The 22550-nt window shown below is 36.9% G+C and overlaps 2 protein-coding genes across 2 annotated transcripts in view; one reads left to right on the top strand and one right to left on the bottom strand.

Moving 5' to 3' along the window:
• Positions 1-10637, bottom strand: part of LOC139937447 (tetraspanin-31-like) — a 28057-nt gene extending 17420 nt beyond the window's left edge. Inside the window, exon 1 of the mRNA XM_071932590.1 lies at positions 10285-10637. Within this exon, the coding sequence (XP_071788691.1) occupies positions 10285-10344 (60 nt within the window). The 5' untranslated portion in view covers positions 10345-10637. The remainder of the gene's footprint in view (positions 1-10284) is intronic.
• A 273-nt stretch (positions 10638-10910) lies between these two features.
• On the top strand, positions 10911-22473 carry LOC139937397 (probable acyl-CoA dehydrogenase 6). Its single transcript, XM_071932523.1, has 9 exons — positions 10911-11087; positions 12007-12127; positions 12573-12702; positions 14013-14119; positions 14497-14664; positions 15144-15317; positions 16036-16197; positions 16844-17003; positions 18203-22473. The coding sequence occupies exons 1-9, from the start codon at positions 10914-10916 to the stop codon at positions 18294-18296; spliced, it is 1290 nt and encodes a 429-aa protein (XP_071788624.1). The 5' UTR covers positions 10911-10913; the 3' UTR covers positions 18297-22473.
• The last annotated feature ends 77 nt before the right edge of the window (positions 22474-22550 follow it).

Raw genomic sequence — 22550 nt, 5'->3', positions numbered from 1 at the left:
TTGACACTCTTGGCTAATATCAATCATTGCTATTGACGGTCCACAATGACAGGCCCTTAAGGCGCATTGTAAATTAGGCAATCCCATGGTGTTATTACCACCTGGGGGATGAAACTACAGGCGTCTTCAAGACGTCTTGAAGATGCACAGAGGAGAGACAGTTCAACTCTGTCCTTTATTTAACCCATCACATCAACGGCAAGAGTGTCAAAATTGTCAAGAAGAGCTTGTCGTGTGATAAGAGGAAGCATCACTCTTGGCGAACATGCAGCAGAGTTTTTAAGGGATTTAGAATTAACTGCTTGAAGACGAGCAGAGTATACTGTTCGAAACGTCGATACCACACCAGCTCTTCTCAGAGCCAACACTCACCCTAAGAGATTTACACTTGGTTGTACCCGCAAGTTTACTAATTATTGTTTCGTCCTAAATTGCCTGTGTTTAAAAAAAATCACAAAACAGGGCTATCCTTTGTATTAATTTATTGAAAGCTAGCAAAAAGTAAAGATTGTCTTTCTGTTGTAAATTTCAATATTTATATATTTTAGTTTTCTTAGTGATGTAAAAAATAAAACTCAATTCAGCCTCCTTGAGGCTGCGAAGCTTTTATTTGTGCAATAAACCAATAAATAAAAATAAATATATAAAGATGAATTTTGTAATCCGTCACATCAGCAGCATAAAGAGTGTCAAAATTGTCAAGTATAGCTGTTCGTATGATTGTAGGGAGGTATCGCTTGACCAAGAGAAAGTTAAATATTATTTTGTCTCAAGTCATTAATTGGATTGCCTCTTACGTAACTTTTAGACCTGAGTAATTCAGAAGTTGGGATGAAGATACGGCTCACTGCATCAAATAAAGCAGTGACCTATATTTTATTCAAATAGCTTATCGACAAAATGTCACAACTTCAGTCAATTTCTTTATACCCTCAAAATACAGTAATTTCTTCTCTGGAGAAAAGATCAATATTTTGATTATATTGCCCGTTTCAAATTGGATGAATGAAATTTTGCTAGAGGAAATCGGAAACGAGGATCACAATTGTTTTGCTTATTTAGTGTCCTCTTTGAAGAAGGTCTACCCACGGGATTAGACCCATGCATATTGACACATTAAATCCCAGGGGAGTTTGAAGATGATCCGTTACATCTGCCCTCGTTTAGTCGTGGAAAGTCAAGACCAAATCAGATGAATCCCAGTTAATCTTGGTGCAGGTTTCTTGTCAAATTTAACCAAGGAATAGGAGTTTAAAATAACACTAGTAAGACTGACTCAACACGGGTAAGACCTCCCAAGTTTCATTTTGTTCGACTTAATTGTATTGATAACAAATCAGAGGGGTCATTTCAGGTGAAATAACTTCGCAGGATGCTTTACCATCATTACCATGTGTTCGGATAGAAATTATGCAGTTTTCCCCGGGGGTCATTACCAAAATATGACCCTGCCATTAATATAATTATTTTCTGCAAGTAAAAGAGCTTTGTTTATCGGTTAATTCTTTATAAATTATTGTTTGGCTTTGAACTGTTTTCATGAAGTATGGAAAATGTGAGTTTGAATTGAATTGAATTGAATTGAATTGAATTGAACTGAATTGAAATGAATTGAATTGAACTGAACTGAACTGAATTGAACTGAATTGAATTGAATTGAATTGAATTGAATTGAATTGAATTGAATTGAATTGAATTGAACTGAATTGAATTGAATTGAATTGAATTGAATTGACTTGAATTGCATTGAATTGAATTGAATTGAATTGAATTGAATTGAATTAAATCGAATTGAATTGAATTGAATTGAATTGAATTGAATTGAATTGAATCGAATTGAATTGAATTGAATTGAATTGAATCGAATTGAATTGAATTGAATTGAATTGAATTGAATTGAATTGAATTGAATTGAATTGAATTGAATTGAATTGAATTGAATCGAATTAAATTGAATTGAATTGAATTGAATTGAATTGAATTGAATTGAATCGGATTGAATTGAATTGAATTGAATTGAATTGAATTGAATTGAATTGAATCGAATTGAATTGAATTGAATTGAATTGAATTGAATTGAATTGAATTGAATTGAATTGAATTGAATTAAATTGAATTGAATCAAGCCCATACAGCAACCTCAAGTTGCATGCCACACAACTGCAATACCAGTTGCTCGCCAAATCATTAATGCAACAAAATATATACACTGAGATCAACGATGAAACCATAAGACGATTTCAAGCATAAAATATTACTCTTCTCCTGAATGCAAATAAGAACAAATTTATGTTTTCTGCCCAAGTGGGAGACAGAGACAGTAAACTCATTCCTTCAGTCAGAAATGTTGATGTACAATCAGTAACAATCAAAGAATGTGGGTGATGTAATATGATATGCAGACACATTGTGCGAACTCGTATCATTTGGATGATCAAGCAATCTTCAGTAAGTGCCATTGGCAACCCATCCTAGAAGTTTAATAAAGAAATATGATGCAGAAAATGCCCAAAGACTTTTGGATGTAGATTTGTGCCGTCCAGTAGAGACATGTGGATCAACAAATTCAGACTGTACAAAAGAATCTAGGTCACGATAGGTTTGGGTTAGGTATTGAATTTTTTTGTTTTATTGACCAAAATATTTAAAATAAAATCATCCATTTAGACAAATTTTATTGTATAAATTCACCTACCGGGACATTTCAATTGTGACGAAGGTTTTGGTATAAGAGTCTTTCAAATCGAATGAGTTTGGCCCATTTAGTTTTCTGCTTTCTTTTTTGTTTCATTACTGTTCGTCTTGTCTCCATGTGTTGTTTTTCTGTCTAGACTGTCTTCATCATGAGACTGTACAAAGTATTCTAGAATTTGTGTGGGTGTTCCACTTTTATAAAAATATTATAATATTTGATCATGTTTTTTTACATCGAGATGTTAAGAATAGGGTACATTTTTGTCAAGCCATATTTATTCTATTGTAATGAAAAGGTCAGCACTTACAGCAAAACTATGTCTTGAGTCTGAAATTCGAAAAGATTATTAATTCCTATGTTTTTACCAAAATGTATATTTTATGGTTGATTGTGATCATCAGAATTAATTGCTTGCATGTTAATTAAACATTTACTTCATTTGGAATTCTGATTTATTGAGGAAGTTTAGGTACCTGAAATACTGACTTAAAGAAGACATTTCAAATTCCATCTTTTTGAGGCAAGACAAATCAACATATGTGAAATTGTGTTTAATAGCAACTGTTTATGTAACACTTTTAGCATTATCATTGGAGCGTTAGTTTGATTAATGTTTTGTCATTTTATGAACTTTTTCTAGTTTGATTGTTTTTACTTGTTTTGCTAAATGTTTCTCCATATTTTGATTCAATGTTGCCATTTCCATTACATGTTTCTAGAATGTTCTTAGCTTGATCTTCTAAATCCATCAGCGAGAAAAGCATCTTCAAAATACTCCTCCAATCCAACACTCACAATGGTGCCATAAGTGTTGACGGACCCCAACTTTTGTTTTTTGGACAAACACGTCTCGTCCAGGATGAAACAGAAATAACAAAAATCAATTTCTTGCCTGTGCAATAAATGACCTCTCAATCATTTGATGTCTTAGATTACCCAACGCCAGGTCAAGCACCTTGATATTTGAACACAAGAAGCCCAACGTTTTTAACCTTTGAGTTTTGAGAAACACGCGATTGTGCTTAGTATAGCCTACAATTAAATCTAAATTTAATTCCTAAATGATTAAAGGCAGTGGACACTCTATTGGTAATTACTAAAAATAATTATTATCATAAAACCTCTCTTGGTAACGAGTAATGGGGAGAGGTTGTTATAGTATAAAACATTGTGAGAAACGGGTCCCTCTGAAGTGACGTAGTTTCCGAGAAAGAAGTAACTTTCCACGAATTAGATTTCGAGACCTCAAGTTTAGAATTTGAGGTCTTGATATAAAGCATCTGAAAGCACACAACTTCGTGTGACAAGGGTGTTTTTTTATTTCATAGTTAGCTCGCAACTCCGACGACCAATCAAGCTCAAATTTTCACAGGTTTGTTATTGTACGCATATGTTGAGATACAGCAAGTGAGAAGACTGGTCTTTGACCAATACCAATAGTGTCTACTGTCTTTAAACTGTTATAATGGTGGCCCTGAAGGGACATCAAACCTATTTGTTTACGTGAATTCGCAAACAGTAATTGGCACAATTCGTGAAAATATATATATTCACGGTTTTGGCCTCAATATCTGACTTTGATTAAGAGATTTAAATACATGGTGTTTTTTCAAACAACATCTACCCTTACTGTTGAGACAATTACGTAATCAACATTGAGAAGTGTATTTATAAATTCAAAATAGTTGTCGTTGGTTATTTTGTTACTTCAGCAACACACAATTTTACGGTAACTACAAGTGGCAAGGTGCTTGGTTATAGAGAGCAACACATTTTTGTTTCTTTATCCATTAGGCCTATTCTCTTCCAAATTCGATGACCAATTATTGAGCCCAATTTTCTTTTTTTATGCACGTTTGGGATACACCAAATGAGAATCTGACAACCGAAAAGTGTCCATGGACTTAAAGAAGCTACATGACAGCTAATGTTTGTAGATATTATTATGCAGATCTTCAACCCCCGTCTACCGTTTCTTATTGTCTTGGCTGTTTTTCAGTACAGCGCGTGTCAGCATCACCTATCTGACTCATTAAAGGTTTGTGCCTGTTGATCATTGTCGACATCAAGATGGAGACCCCATCATCGCAGCTCCCCCTGACGGGGTCGTCTGTTGGATTTGGACGGTGCAGTAAATCAACCTGGAGGCCCAGCAATTAATATCTTGCTGCAGTGTGTACGCTGGGTGCCAACTCATGTTGCCCTAGTTCAACGTGGGTAATTTATCCTCTCGGAGTTGTTGTGTGTGAGCGGGGTTAAAATATTCTGGGAATTGAATTATTCTGGGAATTTAATTTAACATGAGGAATATATAGCGCATGAGAAATGTCCCAATTGCCATCTAAATATAAATACAAAAAAGATTTAAATTGCTGGTTAAATTTAATAATTGTTATGTCGAAAAAAGAAAAAAAGAAAAAGGTTTTTAAAATAAAATAACAATTTAAAGCCATTGGACACTTTCGGTAAACAGTATTGTCCAAGGCCCACACTTCGTGTATCACAACTTCTATATAAAATAATAAACCTGTGAAAATTTATTATTTAGGCTCAATTGGTCATCGGAGTCGGGAGAAAATAACGGGAAAACCCACCCTTGTTTCCGCACGTTTCCTCGTGTCATGACATGTGTTCAAAATAAATCCGTAATTCTCGCTATCGAGAATTGATATTGTTTTATTGTTTTCTCAAAAAGTAAAGCCTTTCATAGACCAATATTTCAAGAGAAGTCTTTAACCATTACCTTCGGTAAACCCTGTAAGTTATTTGTAAATCTATGAACTTTTTTTTTCCTTTACCGAAAGTGTAAGATGGCTTTAATAGACAAGTGAGTGTTCTTGGGGGAATTACTTTTGAATAAGTTTGTCATGCACTGCAAACAAATGGGATATTAAATTGCTACAATGGGTTTTGTCACATAATACATCAGAATCAAGATACTTTTCCCCACATTTGTTTTCTTATGTTGAAAAGTGCATATGAAATTGAAAAAATGTATTTTGTATTCATAACTTTCAAAACTGTAAAGTGATATTTGCTTGTGATTTTTTTCCAGAAGTACTGATAGTATACACAATGACAATGCACATCTTGTTGTTGGGTAAAAACAAATTATAACTGAATACCTTTAAACAATATTTCATAAATATTTCAAAAGTGCTCGAGGAGCAAAAAACAAAAAGGCATGCATAAGCGCCTGGAATAAAATTGCACCATTTTTTTTTATTAGCGATGTTACCAACCATGAATAAGTTGGTTTTATTTGCACATTATTGGATTTGCTGTCACGAAAACAGTTTTTTTTTAGCAGAATGCATGCTGAAAATGAAGACCATCATGGGCGAATATTATAAGTTTATGTCAAGCCTGGACATGCAAAAGTCTGCTGACAATAATCTATTTTTGTTTTACTTGGATAAAAATTAATTATTACCAAAAATTCAACTAAAAGCAAAGAAAATAGATGGAGGTTACCTGCCTTGAATCACAGAGGTGGCCTCTTTGCCACCATGGTTTTGGCCTTGGTGCCCCTTCAGTTTTAAGGGAATTACAAGTGAAAGGGCTCTTTGCAAAATGAAAATGGCCTCCTCTCAAAGATGGAGTTCCATTCGTTGTTTAATTGGGGTTCAGCTAATAATTGCAACAACAAAAATCTCTCCCTCTCATCTTCTACGACTCCCAAACGCTACCCAAATTGTTTTATTCACCTGGCCTTATACACAACTAACGCGCCAATGCAAGCGATCTAATATACCACACGTTCCGATCAAATCACTTCTCTCTGAGAAAATGTACAAATTAGTCATGCGTGGTGGCACTTTATTCCCAAGAAACGTATAGAGATTTGTTGTAATTTGCTCCGGCATTCATTGAAGATAAAACAGCTGAGGTTGCTCTGATGATGAGTTCTCTGATGAAATCACTGCTTCCTAAAGTGTCAGTAATTGTATTGGACACACCAGTTGATGCCTAGCAACCGTTGCCTCAAATTAATAAGTGAGACAAATTTTCTTAAGTAGTTGGGGTGGATGGAGGAGAGTGTGTGTGGGGGGATAATGATAAAATTACCCAAGAGTAAATATGATCAAAGGACATCTATTAATTTCGCCGAAATGCAGGGCTAGGCAGTTAGGTCATCAAGGTATTATTGCAGGAAAAAAGACTTATTCAGACCAAACTAAAGGCAACAAATCAATTACGTTATAAAGGAATTGAAAGCAGAAATACACAGTTTTTAATTTTGTAGGCTTGTCAAAGGTAGTTATTTTGGGGGCTATCGATTAGAGCTTTTCGTGGTTATTCTGACTTGGTTTTTTGCGAAAGAAGGGCTGTCTTTATTGCTGTTTTATTACTGATTTCAGATGCTGTCAAACAGGATGTTTCAGCTTAAATTCTCTCTTTTCTGGACACTATTGGTAATTGTCAAAGACCAGTCTTCTCACTTGGTGTATCTCAACATATGCATAAAATAACAAACCTGCGAAAATTTGAGCTCAATTGGTCGTCGAAGTTGCGAGATAATAATGAAAGAAAAAACACCCCTATCTTATGAAGTTGTGTGCTTTCAGATGCTTGATTTCGTGACCACAAATTCAAATTGTGAGGTCTCGAAATCAAACTCGTGGAAAAATTACTTCTTTCTCGAAAATTACGTTACTTCAGAGGGAGCCGTTTCTCACAATACTTTATACTATCAACAGTTCCCCATTACTCGTTACCAAATAAGGTTTTATGCTTAAAATTATTTTGAGTAATTACCAAAAGTGTCCACTGCCTTTAACCAGGTCTGATATTATTGGAAGGGTGAGGGTTTTCCTTTGTCAAGAGCACCCCTCCATTAAGAAGTTTAAATTTCTACTGAAACATTTCAAAGGGGGAAAAAAGTTATGGACTGGGCAGTACTCAACTATTTATTTGAAATTTATCACAAATAAAGGACATCAATTCGTTCAGACGTACATTGATGCAAACAAACAGAATAAATTTGGTTCAATTTTCAAAATAAGATGTTTGAAGTTGATTGGATGACGAGTCGCCATCAATTGACTCCGAAATAATCACTGACCAAGTTAATTATTCATAATAGAAAAAAGGCAAATCTATTCAAACAAGAAAATGTTATAATCGTAAATGAATTTACAGCCGCCACAACCGCCATTTTCATTTCCCATAAAGAGGTCAATTAAAAGGGCCCAATAATGAACCTATTCAATGAATATGTTAACATAGTATCCCAATCTCTAAACATAAAAAAAATTACTGTATGAAAATTTGATAAAATAAACGATTATTATTGGTCATGCATTTGCGTTTTATGATGATTATACAGAAATGAATGGTATTTAAAAAAAAAACCCAGATATATTACTAAGCAGTGACGCGCTGAGAGTGATTGAAAGCCAGGCGCTGAGTACTTCATGAATATGCAGAGTATTTGCCAGAACAAATCACACAGGTGTCTGCATCGATCAATATCACTGACTATTATGCAGAGAATGGCGCTAGCAAACACCGTCTTCAAGGATCTGTGGATTATAAGGGGCTAGAGTGAGCATGCACAGTGAACAACTCAACTTGTGAATTTGAGAGTTTAATACCGGAAAAACAACAAAGTCTTGTATGTTTAAGAAGATCTGCTTAACAATTATTGCAAATGGCATCTGTCGACCCTATCTTCAAGTTTTTAAAAAACAAATATTTCCAACAATTCTTTAATCAAGTTTATCTTTGAATTTATTTTGCAACTTCCAAATTGATATTAAATGTAAAACCATAGTCTCTCATAAACCCAACTCACCACTAAACTAACTTTTTAACAACAATCCCCGATCTCACTTTTAATTGTTTTGGACAATAATAATAATTTACGAACCCCTGTATGCTTTTATAATTCTCCAAATATTAAGAGATTATAATTCCGTGAAATTTGGCACCTGTCTCACCCCACTCAATAAATGGAATGATCCAACATGCTTGAGCGACTTCAGCTGGATACCTTCATAGATTTAAACGATAATTAATTACTGAGATTCTTTGGGCAGTGCCTGGTGATGAGGTCTACTCTCTTAAAAAATAACCTCGTTGTTTCTCCCAATTTCGCATTATGAAAAATCTATTTTGATAATGGTGTTTGGTTATCAAATTATTGTCAACCCGTCACCTTGAAATGCACACAATTATGGCACACTGAATATTCAGCATGTTATTGTCAAGTAAATTAAAAAAAAAATCATCATTTTCCTCAATAAAGGAATAATTACCATTACCGATATTACCACAATAAACTCTGCCACAAGAGTGTGTGCTGCATAATCTCACCACCATCACTCACGTCATTCACCACTCCTCCAACCAAGTGCTATCACCACTCTGAACTTCACCATCATCGCGTTCACCACTTGTTTAACCATCACTTCAACCAAACTCCATGAGATCTCAGCCACAGTCACACTCACCATTTATCACTATTAAAAGAAATCTTCGTACTACCTTATAACCATTACCATGATTCATTATCAAATCAAATAATTTAATCACAGTTCAATCACATAATCACCATCCTCACTCCTCACCATTCACCATCTCAAATCATCACATGGTCATAGCCATAATCCCAAACACACAACTCACCACTTACCAAATCTCATTACTAGTTGCCCATAATTGCCCCTACAATCACCATGGTAACAACCACCCCATAACCACCCATCACCACTCACCATTCCAAATCAAATCCTCATCACCACCATGATCACCCATAACCACTCCCATGCACCACCCTTCACTTCACCACTCCACATCCAATCACCACTCAGCACCATATCACCACTCCAACCATGGTTACCAATTCTTTTATGATCACCATGGACACTGTCAGCTATCACCATATCACCATGATCTAAAATCACCATCATCATACCACTCATTTTTTCCCTCACCACAAACCCACCATCTACGCTAAATCCCATCAGCAAAAAAAACCATCAATCTCCACAGTGGAACCCAATAAGCCAACTCCTATTTCTACATTGAGCTTTTGTACTGGTGCTAACTACAAGCCATTTTAGTATTTATTTATTTATTGAATCATCTTAGTTCAATATTCATCGAAACACAAGCGGGTTATCATTGAAAAGGTACCCCTGGGGAGTTCACGGGCATTTTTAAAAACTCACAAAATAATCTTTTAAAAAGGTTAAAAAAATGCACTTATTATTCAAGTTGATTGGTAAACAAAGGTCCACACAGAATGTGTGCGAGGAGGCCTAAATCTCAATTTGATATTAATTAAAACACTGATAAAATAAGGTATCACTGGGGAGTTCGCGGGCATTTTTAAGAACTCACAAAATAATCTTTAAAAAAGGTTAAAATCATATGCATTCTATGCGATTTTAGGCCTATATTGGTAAACAAAGGTCTTAAGACCTTGTGTGAGGCCAAGGACGCCCCATCGATGCACCCTGCTGATTCGTCATCTTATTATCATAAATCAGCATCCTTCAGAATTTGTCTCAGATTAACACAATCGGGAATACATATGGCCCTGAGACTAGAAAATTACAAAAAAAATGCGTTTTGTTTCTTACCACATACAAACAGTTGACTGCAATAAGCGCCTTGTGGATTCTATCACTTTGTTCGGCCATGGTGATATTTCAGTCCTCTGTTTTAGTTCCGTCTTATTTTTTTGTAGCTAGCTCCTGTCACATCCACACATTGAAATAAGGCGTTGCCAAGGATACGACTGGAATACAGAAGTGAGATGTTGTGGCACTAGTATCCACGAAAAAGAAGCAAATAATCCAAAATGCCTCACTCGAACCCGGTTGGCAGTTAAAGTGCACTTTCTTACCACCGTAACGATAGCAAATGACGTAGCGATTTACATTTTTTGTCACAAGAAAAAGAGGACATTGTAAGACATCTTATTTAGCTAAGCACCGACTTGTCACAAGACCACTTCAGATAAACTGGAGACAAGTTGGATGGCGCGCTTCTGGCTGCTGGCTGGCACGCGTCTTCATCCGTGTGGTGATGTTTACAAATACGTTAGTCTGGTTAATCCTCGAATCAGCAATAAGGAAGGTTCTATCACTGCCTGAACAAGACCGTCAATCAATCGCCACACATCACAAGGGGCAAGATACTGACCACACACGGACTGATTAAAAAGTGGTGGCGCCCTTTATAAATTACACAATAAAACAAAATGGCGATGTCCAGTGCACTGAGAAATTGCCACCGATGTGGTCGGTTGTTTACAACGGACTTCACTCGTTTTTCACGAGTTGGGATTCGGAATTTATCGGGAGTTCAACCGTCTGAAGAACCCAGTAATGAATCTGTTTTTACTGAACAACACATCGAATTAAAACGGTCTCTTAACAAGGTAAACAAAACATGATCGTGGAGGGTTTTGCGAGTCGAGGCGATCGAGTGCACCTCCAATGGACAGTGACCGATACAGTGACCATGGATGATGGTCACTGTATCGGTCACTGTGCAACTTGGTTTTAAAGTTTTGTTTGTCTTGTCTGATCCGTCACACTCTGCTGCACGCAATTGTAAAGAGGAAAGGAAAAGTTTCCGTATGGCGCCACCACTTTTTCATTCGAAATAAAATAATATAGTATCTAATTTACCTGACTGATATATCCCTTTTTGTAAAAATGAGTGAAAAAGTGGTGGCGCCATACGGAAAGTTATCCTAAGATTGGACCGTGGTGTGGATATAAGGGTCAGGTTTTAATTTTTGTTTCATACTGGAAAAAAGTGTCCGTCTTCTGCCACCACTTTTTCATTCGTTATGAATATGACTATGAGTCATTAATAAGACTGAAAAAATATAAACAGGCTCCCTTAATATCCTAGCTCCGAGGCTCCCTTTTAATATATTAATTTACTTATTATTTTGATTCTGGTTACAACTCAAATTTATTCCCTTTTTTATAAAAATTTGTAAAAAGTGGTGGCAGGATACCACCAAAAGTTGTCCTCTGTGAATACTTTACTGTACTAGCTAGCTTTTTTTTAAAGCAGGCTGGAAGTTGGAACTATCTATAATATGACACGAGGGAGGTCTCCACAGTACTCGATAGTGGAACTCGATAGTGGAACGAAGATGCTGAACCTCATAAAATCATAGTCCTATTCTAACTGTAATATAATAAGTTGACAATGCAGTTAAAAAAAATTACCAAAACAACTATTTTAATTTAAAACAAATTTTGTAATTGTCTTTTATTGATAAATCATAACGATCAGTAAATTTCATCTAGTTTGTGTTTGTTTTATGTTTTTTTATTTAGTTAATCGAAAAGGAGATTAATCCCTATGTCGACCAGTGGGAAGAAGAGAGACAGTTCCCGTCTCATGAAGTCTTCAAGAAGCTAGGAGATGCTGGATTCTTGGGTCTTAACAAACCAACAGGTAATAAGATCAACTGCTCATTGCTTAACATTGTCAAGAACCAGACCCATTCTGCAATTCAGATTTCAAAATTTCGAGAACAAAAGAACAGTGCCCCAGTCACTGGGTCTTATTGTTTACTTACATGTCATTTCTTTTTTGCCAAAAAAAGAAATGATATGACAAAAAGTTATAATTTGCAAGAGATGAAACCTTCCATGTGTGCAAATGTTTTCCTCCTTAGACTGGAAATCTATATATCTATCATGCTTGATGATAATCGTTTTGTTGTTTCTCAATGATTGTTTAATTTCTTGCATGATTCTCTAATTTCTTGCATCAAATACGCAAGTTTTAAGGGACTTCGAGTTTTAAGCGCCTTGAGCGTGTTTTAGGCGGACTTTGGCGCTATATAAGTTTTCGTTATTTTATTATTATTAATGTTATTTGTTTTCTTCTATGGCAGAGTATGGAGGAGCCGGTTTGGATTTTAGTTACAACATGGCCATGGCTGAAGAATTAGGAAGTATTCACTGCGGAGGTATTCCAATGGCAATTGGAGTTCAGTCCGATATGTCAACACCAGCATTGGCTAGGTATGACATCAAGAAAGGTCATCAAGGATAAATAAGAGTAACTATAAATATAAATATATGAATAGTTATCATAAGATTCGAACTGCCTCTAGCTACTGGGCAATCTCGGTGGTCTAGTTGGTATGACACTGCTCTAGAATTGCAAAGGTTGTGGGTTCGAATCCCACCCGAGTAAAATGCCTGTGATTTTTTTCACAGGACTCTGGAAAGTCCTGAGTATACAGAGCCAAAACCAAAAGTTAATAATAGTTATCTTGCGAGTACAACCGTGAGTAAAATCTCTTTTGAAGGAGTGGTGGCTCTGAAAAGAGCCGGTGTCTCTTTCAGAGCCAACACTCCTTCAAAAGAGATATTACTCATGGTTGTACCCGGTTGTATTCATATTTATATTTATAGATACTCCTACTCACCACACCATGCAAAGCTTCAAACACCATTAAGGGATAAATCAGTCTTAAAATCTCTTTATTTAGGTATTTGACTGAAAATGTTTTTGTTAGAAATTCAAGGTATATAAGGATAACAACATCAATGTTTAATTTTAGTCTTCAAGCTATGCTTTTAAAGGCTTATAAAGTTCACACTAGAACTGTTTTTGTGAAATATTTCCCTTTGAAATGAACTCATTCTAGAAAGCTTAAAGGCAGTGGACACTATTGGTAATTGTCAAAGACTAGCCTTCACATTTGGTGTATCTCAACATATGCATAACATAACTAACCTGTGAAAATTTGAGCTCAATCGGTCATCGAACTTGCGAGATAATAATGGAAGAAAACACACCAATGTCACACAAAGTTGTGTGCGTTTAGATGGTTGATTTTGAGACCTCAAGTTATAAATATGAGGTCTCGAAATCAAATTCGTGGAAAATTACTTCTTTCTCAAAAACTATGGCACTTCAGAGGGAGCTGTTTCTCACAATGTTTTATACCATCAACCTCTCCACAGTACTTGTCACCAAGAAAGGTTTTATGATAATAATTATTTTGAGTAATTACCAATAGTGTCCACTGCCTTTAAAAGAAAAAAAGATTATTTCAATTGGCGCACAACCATAATAAAGGACAATGTTTTTACATGGTGTAAATTGTGCGTAGGTTTTCGCTATTTTCTCCTTTGTATAGTCAATCACAAAATATAAACTCTGTTTGCGACTATTTTGTAAGCTCTACCAATCCTGGATTAAACATATAAAATCAAAAGCTTAAAACTCCTTTTTTAATGTTCCATTCACAACTCTTGTCAGAGATAATCCTTAATGACAAAATGAAATTGACTCCTTTGTTTATTCTGAAATGATTTGCTAGATTTGGAAGTGATGAGTTGAAGCGAGAGTTCTTAGCGCCATCGATTGCTGGCGATGTCGTTGCTTGCTTGGGAGTCAGTGAAACTGGATCAGGATCGGACGTGGCAAGTAAGACAGAGTTTATCTTTGTAGAAAACAATAACTAAATTGGCTTCTTATACAGCGCTCAAATCGGTCACTCAGTGACATCCATGGCGCTCGTACTTTATAACCCTTGGTCAGTGGGTCATCAATTTAATTCCTTAAATCATCACAGCATTCACATTGCAAGCACCCTTGTTGACGGGTTTCCTCAGACTTGCACGTTACAGTGATTAAGTTCACTTTTTATGAAGTATCCTTAAACTTGCTCGTACCAACATAGAAAAAAAGACTTGGTTCAGATATCAGTAATTTTTTGGAAACCTTCTTGCCATTTACACTGATTGACGGAAAGACTGTTTACACAAATATATTTAAAGTTTTGTACTTTTTTTCATTCTTAGGCATACAGACCAAAGCGGAGAAACAGGGTGGAGACTACATCATTAATGGTGGTAAGATGTGGATAACCAATGGGATTAAAGCAGACTGGTGCTGTCTCCTTGCAAATACAAGTGGTGGATCATCACATCAGAATAAATCTCTGATTTGCGTCCCTATGGACACCAAAGGTAAGACAAGGTCTTTCTCTCCTTTAGTTTCAAATGTCGTCGAAGATACAGTAAGGTTTGTGTCAAGTGTTTTTGAAAGACTCATTCAGGCCTATATGCTTAGTTGAAAGGGCAAGGGCACTAAAGTTCCTGTGAGGAACTTGTAAACTGTTCTACTGTAGCATTTCAAGGGCACCAAGGCAATGACCAGGGGGCATGGAGGCAATCGCCTTTGTTGCCTCCATGAAGTATCAGGCCTGTTTACACCACCTTCACTCTACTGCAGCATTTCAAGGGCACCAAGGCAATGACCAGGGGACATGGAGGAAATCGCCTTCGTTTCCTCCATGGAGTATAAGGCCTGCTCATTCTGATACTGCTCCATCTTGACTCAGGTGATGATTATTTTTGGATTACCTTCACCTAGCTTAACACTGCGTAATGAAGTTTGGAATTGTTTTGTGCGCCCCTCAAAATTCCTATGCTCTTTTTTTCCCCAGGTGTTGTAAGAGCCAAAAAGATCGACAAACTCGGCATGTGGTGTTCAGATACGGCTCAGCTATTCTTTGAAGATGTTCGAGTACCACAGAAGAATCTGATTGGTCAGGAGGGTTTGGGATTCACCTATCAGATGCTTCAGTTTCAAGAAGAGAGAATGTGGGCAGCTGCAGGAGGTAGGGAACTATTTGGTTGGCTATGGGGAAACTAGATATTATTGATAGATATATTAAGGAGAAGATTCAGAGAGTCTTTTGCCGAGGGACAGAAGCTGGGATGGGTGCTGTTTTTCATAAAAAGCGGTTTATTAAACCAAAACATTTATGAGATCTTGCCCGTTACACAAAGCTGGAAGGCCATTTCAAGGTGAAGGCTGCACTTAACTGATTTGGGCTGTTGACCCAAATCAAGTGTCACCAAGGGCCCGTTGCCACCTACTCCTGGGGCTGAAACAGGGTTACCACATTCACAGTCCATAAGGATGTAGGCATGTGTAGCATCCACTAGGAGCCTGGCTGGTAGAGCAGAATGCACTGCCTTCCCAACTTTTTATGAAGCAGTTTACTGTTAAGTGCCTTGCTTGAGGGCACAAGTGTCATGACGGGATTCGAACCCCCTTTCTGCTGCTGACAACACCAGAGCTCAAATCTGGTGAGCTAGACCTCTCGACCATGAAACACGTTATTAGATAAATGTTACAAGGGGGCCCCTACATCTTCCAATTCATGCAAAAGGGAGAGTGATAAAGTTTACATATTTTACACTTAATTCTTAACAGTGTTCTTCTAATTTCTTAACATGTTAAGGCACACAATTTAAATGTCATTTGATTAAGACAAACTTACAAGGATAACTTGATGTCACTCAACCGTTTTCCCCAATGTTCATTTACAGTGCTAGTACCACTGGAGAATATAATCACCGATACCATCAATTACACCAGACAGAGAAAGGCCTTTGGCAAGTCTGTCTTGGAGAATCAAGTGGTTCATTATCGTCTTGCTGAGCTTCTTACTGAGGTGGAGTTGCTGAGATCTCTAGTCTATAGAATTATCAGTGAGTATAAAGTTTGTTATTATCATAGAGTTATATATAAGAACTAGAGGGCGCACTGGCCTAAATATGCGCCCCGGTATGCACGGAGGCGGCCATTTACTAAATTGAAAAAACAGGCATCTCACAGCAGGTGTTTGTGCGGCCATTTTGTAAGTTGACAAAACAGCATCGCGTAGCGTTCAATAAACACAAACTCCAACGTGTACTTCGTATTCAATGCGCGTACAAAATGGCGCGCGTGTCTCCTTGAGGTCCCGTCGCGTTTGTGCAAGCAGCATCACCAGTGCGCCCTCTAGTTCTTATATATAACTCTATGGTTATTATGCTGCCCTTGGCGAGTCTAATTTGGATTCTAGAGTAAGAGCGACTTACTCTAGACTAAGAGCAGGTACTGCAAACGATTTAATAGATGTTAAATTTGCAACGGGATAAGGAATATTAATTTTGGTTTTTACCCATATACACCGATGTGTGTTAGCACTGTATAACTCAGTAGTTTAAAGTAGTTTCCCTGCTGTAGCCGTAGCTGCCTTTTCGGAGATGTTATTCTCACTCTGAAAGAGTTTGGAAAGTCAACCTTTGGAGCATTCCTTAATACCCGTATAAATATTTATAACATCTCTCTTTTCTTTGTGTCATTTTAAAGATCTTTACACCCAGGGCAAAGATGTAACCAAGTTGGCCTCAATGGCTAAATTGAAGGCAGGTCGACTCAGTAGAGAAGTCACTGATTCCTGTTTGCAATACTGGGGAGGTATGGGCTTCACTAGTGAAGTCTTAGTCAGTAGATTCTACAGGGATTTCAGGTACGAACTTGTCACGGATTCAGGCAGGGTATTCTTATACATGTATATATTTGGTTTGCCGTAACACCGTGTGTATCTACTTACCAGGTAGAGTTTGTTCTTAAAAAGTGTCTTTCTTTATTCTACTACCGCGGAGTAGATTGTTCGGGTGTTCGGGAGACTTCTCAATTCTGGAAAGAAGTGTCCTGCTTATTAACTATTACCCGGGTGGAAGGTATAGAAAATAGGCTGGGACTGCTACTTAAGCTTATACGATCTTAATTAACTGTACTGGCGTGGAGTCAGTTCTAAAATTGGTCTCAACGTTGCGACTAGCTTGCTCTAATCTTTGTCAGGAGATGTTCTTCCTACTTCAGTTTTTTTTCCTGATTTTTTTGGTTTTTGAAAAAATGTTATCAATAAAGGCCTGAACATTTTATGACAGGCTATGTACATGAAAGTCAGCCCTTGTACTTGTTAACTATTTTCCAAGGACCAAATATTGATTTGTATTGTTGGAGGATATGCACAAGTCTATTGTGGTTGTTTGGTGACGTTGCATAGCACGCCCTGGAGTGAGTTTTTGCGACCCCAACCAAAGCCCAACCGACTCCCCAAGTTGGTTACTGATTGGTGTGAACAGCATCGTCACCGCGCTCAACCAAACACGCAACCGATGACCAATGTTTCTGGTTGGGGTCGCCAAAATGCACTCGGGGGCGCCGCCATTTTTGGCTCAAGTTTTATATGACAGTGACATGCATGGTAGTTCAGCTCACAAATACTAGGAGTAGTCTGTTACAGAACTTCAACCTCAAATAAACCATTTGTGCGATTTTAATGTCTGGTACAATGACTTGCTTAGTCACAAGATGTACTGCCTAAATTTAAATTCCTCAGACTGTAGAGACGTTGTTATGTCCAATGGTTTGGGGCAAGCTTTTGTATAGCAACCTCCAGATAAGCAAACCCAGTGCTCCCTGGGGAGTATACAAACCCCGGCTGCCAAGACGCTCTAAAGGCTTTTTCAAATGCAATATCAACCTGTACCCTTGCAGGTACCCATTTATACCCCTTGGTGATGAGAAGCAGTTAAAGTTAAGTATCTTGCTCAAGAACACACGTGTTACGACCTGGGGTTTAAACTTGAATTCAATACTCTGAACCACTCAACCATGACAACCTAATTAACTTTAAAATTGTGTTTGTTTTCTAAACAGGCTTCTTTCGATAGGCGGCGGAGCTGATGAAGTGATGCTATCCATAATCAGCAAGTACATGGGAACACTGCCCTCAACTCCAAAGAAAAAATGAGATAAATGGGTTGAAGGTTCGATCCGCTTTTTTCCTAGAACACGATGGGAAGAGTTAAGAGGTAGTGACACATGTCTGTGTAGTCTTCTATCAAGTGTGCGTTATGAAAACTAAACTGTAATTTTAAACAAAACGGCAACAGGTTTTTCGATTTTGAAATAACTTTAACTAATTTCAGGGCGTCACTACCGTTATTAATCGCACGGTTACGCACTTTTTAAAATAACTGTATTCGTTTTTTTTCCTGATGTCCACCCTCGCAATATCTAGAAACACAATACTAAAATGTAAGGCATAGTTTGTTCACATTCTGGGGGTGGTTATGAACACTAACGAAACAGAGTATTCGGTTACCAATAAAGCGTACTGTGACCACAGGGTTCATGACCTTTCCAGTCTCTTGTTGGCACCAAAGCAATGGCCATGTTTTTTTTTATCAAAGCTTTGATAAAACGGGGGTTGGAGTGATTGCTGACAAAAAGTCTGAGACTAGGAACCAAATTAAGGAGGTACGTTGAAATGATGGCATTTCCACCTTTTGGTAACCCCTGGAGTTAAAGATTCCAAAGAGATTTTAGGAACAGCATCTTCAGTATGTGGGTTTTTAGGCATTGCACGGTGAGGTATCAATGGTTATTCGATGTGTAATAATAATAATAATAACCAGTTCTTATATAGTGCATTTCACAATAAACCGTATCAATGCGCTTTACATTAGTCCCCTGGTCATTGAGCCAATAAACATCCCTTTAATCTTTCTCAGTTCCCATTTGGGAGTATACAGCCCCGAGCTGCTGTGGCGCTCCGAAAGCTTTTCATTCACAATATCAATCTCTACCCTCGCAGGTACCCATTTATACCCCTGGGTGAAGAGAAGCAATTATAGTAAAGTATCGACCGGGATTCCAACCCACACTCCGGTGACTTAGCACCAGAACTTGAATTCGATGCTCTTAACCACTCGGCCACGACACTCTAGTGTAGATATATACACGGTGTTACCACAAACCGAATGTACATTAGTATCCTCAGTGCTTGAGAAGTAGGTCAGAGATCCCAACTTATTTTATGTGGAGAAAAGTACAGCATTTTTACCAGTTTTTTGGGGGACAAGTTTGAATGCAGTCAAATTTTTATCATTCCTTATAAATATAGTAAATAGCTTAATTATCTCAGGTCTCAGGTGTATGATGATTTTCCCAAGCTTCTTTTACAATTGTTCAGCTGAATGATGAAAAACATACATCTCCATCGGTGATGCTCGGATAGCTCCCTCGCTGAAAGCTCGGAACTTAGGGGTTATTTTTGATTCATCGATGACACTTCAGCCACACATCAACAACATTGTTCGTTTATCATCATATCACATCAGGAATATAGGTAAGATTCGCAAGTACTTGGACAAAAGTGCCACTGAAAAGGTCATTCACGCATTTGTTACTTCTCGTCTTGACAACGGCAATGCTCTTCTCTACAGTCTTCCTAACAACCAGATTTCCCGACTTCAACGGCTCCAAAATACTGCTGCCCGCATTGTGACACTGACTAGAAAATCCTGTTCTATCACCCCCATTCTGAAACAACTACACTGGCTGCCTATCTCTCAACGAATCATCTTCAAGCTGATGCTCATTGTCCACAAAGCTCTTAATGGCAAAGCTCCCCACTATATTTCTGAACTGCTTCACGTTTACACACCATCAAGGAATCTTCGATCAAGTTCTATGCTTCTCCTCATTGAACCCAAGTCTCGACACTCATGGGGTGACAGGTCTTTTTCTTCAGCTGCGCCACGCATCTGGAACTCTCTACCACTTAATCTTCGATCTTGTGTTTGTACTGCAAAATTCAAGTCTCTTTTCAAAACTTATCTAATGTCACAGGTTTTCAATGACTAATTTTGTTGTGTCTGTTTTTCTTTGTGTTGTGATTTGTTTTTGTTTTGTTTTTGGTTTTACTGCGCCTTGAACACCCAGCAGGGTGGATATGTGCGCATTACAAGTCTTATTATTATTATTATTATTAAACATTTTTTTGTGTCATGTAGGTTTTTTTTTTTTTACGGGAAGATTTGTGTGCTGTAAGGAACACACAATGTAATTCTTAATATTGTATTTAACTAAAATTGAGTCAATTATTTCAAACAATGCAAGTTTTAACATTTCTTGAAATTATAACCATTTAGTCAACCATTAAAGGACATATTTTTTACAACAGTATTTTAGATTTGAAATGATGATTACCTATTTCTTAAAACTGAAGTTTATATTTTATTGTGAATAAAGTCGAGGAGTACCCAGCCTATAGCCTCATTTTGGGTAAGGATTATGATGTCACGCATGAATATTAAGAGACGCGTTTAAAAAGCAAATGTCTATTACCTAACATTTTGACCATAGCCGCCTTTCTCAAAGGCTAAATAGCAACACTCCCATACAGATTTTCAGCATAACAGAAGCAGTTTAAGTACTTGTAGAAAGAAGTGAAAAGAGAGAGGTAGAATGCAGTTGGAAGAAGCAGGGATGAACAATGAAAAAGAAACAAAAAGTCTAAAATTAGTCTGACATTTTTGCATTTCCATTGTGAAAGGAAACCTAACTAATAAAGCAGAAACAAATTGATCAAAACTCCACACTCGTTTCTATCTTGAAACAGTTGTGCATGTACAGGAGATTTTTGAAACAATAGAGGGCCCCACACTCACAAGTCTTTTTCTTTTGTTCTCAATGACAAGCAAGAACAATAGACAGGTACAGGTGAGTGGCCCGCCCTCTATTGATTTAAAGTCTCGCATTGCTAATTCATCTGCCCGATTCCTCAAAACCACAGAGCAAGGAACCTGAAAACAAAGTATCATTAATAAACAAAACATGAGCCAACTTACAATTATGTTTTTTATTGCATTTCTTGTTAACTAATTTGTAACCTTTGGTTGTGATATAAATCTGAATTTTACACTTTCATGATTTTGAGTTACAGTTTATATAATAATTGCTGAAAATAACTTGTTTTATTTTAAGGACTATAATTCTGCAGCTATTTAATTACTGTATCTTTGCATTTGTAAAAATGAAACTCTTCTTAAAAACACTTTATAATTTATAAGACATTCAATTTAACAAACTTTACATCCATATTCTTGAGTTGCTTGTCCTATGATTGGCACCTCTTCTGAGTAAGTTATTTTGAACAAATTAAAAAATTTAAAAAATCTGAATAATAGTCTGGACAGGAATAAATTATCTAAAGCGCTTATACCTTTAAACATTTGATTAATGTCTATAATTATGAATCGTACAAATCAAGAAATTGTGATTCAGTAACTAAACAACGACACTTATTCTAGTCATTTGTGAAATCAGCGGTTAGCTTGGTAGGATTTGAACCCACAACCTTGTAATTGCAAGTCATGCAGTCTCACCACTGGACCACACAGTGTTGAACAGCGCTGAGTTATTTATTTGCTTATAAAGAGATGTGTTTTACTCACCAGGATGAGAAGAAATTCTAACCTAGTGTCTTGCTTAATGATACAAGTGTCTTAAACAGAATTTGAACTCTCACTCTGATCACAAAGATCAGAATTATGCGCTCTAATGATTTCGCACTTGTGATAAAGTTGTTTCAAATTTTCCAAAACTTTTTCTAACTCCCAGGCATGATATCTTCCTACTTACGTATAATTTCTGAATTTTTTTTCCATGGGAAAAAATCAGAAAATTTGTGATTAAATAGCCTGAAAAGTCTATTAAAGCCTTCAGCATGTGTTACATGAAGGTCATTCCTTTACATCTCAAAATTTCCTACTTCTTTCCAAGAACTAAATACCATGCCTGAAATACACTTTAAAAAATTGCAGTTTTCTCAACAAGTAGACACTGTATTCAGCTTAAACTACTACAGGTGACTTCTATAAGCCTTTTTGAGATATGGCGGACACAGTGTTATAACACTATAAGGTTTGGGTTAATTTGTGTGTATACACCCAAACCAAACAGCACACTCCTTTCACGTCCGCCATACCTCAAAAAGGCTTATTGCATCTGTCTTGATGGTTTGGCCAATACATCCGCTTGATGCTGACAACAATTAAACAATGACCCTACCTCAAAAAGAACTAGATTGAAAATACACCTTGCAGCCAATAAGCTATTTTTGATTAAGTTTGGTACAATGATGAGCTTAATCACTTGTACCGAATACCTCAGACTATCAAGACGGTTGCTATGTCGCATGATTTGGGGCAATCTTCTG

The sequence above is a fragment of the Asterias amurensis genome, chromosome 5 (assembly GCF_032118995.1).
Source record: "Asterias amurensis chromosome 5, ASM3211899v1".
Lineage (NCBI taxonomy): Eukaryota > Metazoa > Echinodermata > Asteroidea > Forcipulatida > Asteriidae > Asterias > Asterias amurensis.
The sequence above is the reverse complement of the archived record's forward strand: the minus strand, read 5'-3'. Positions and strand labels throughout refer to the sequence as shown.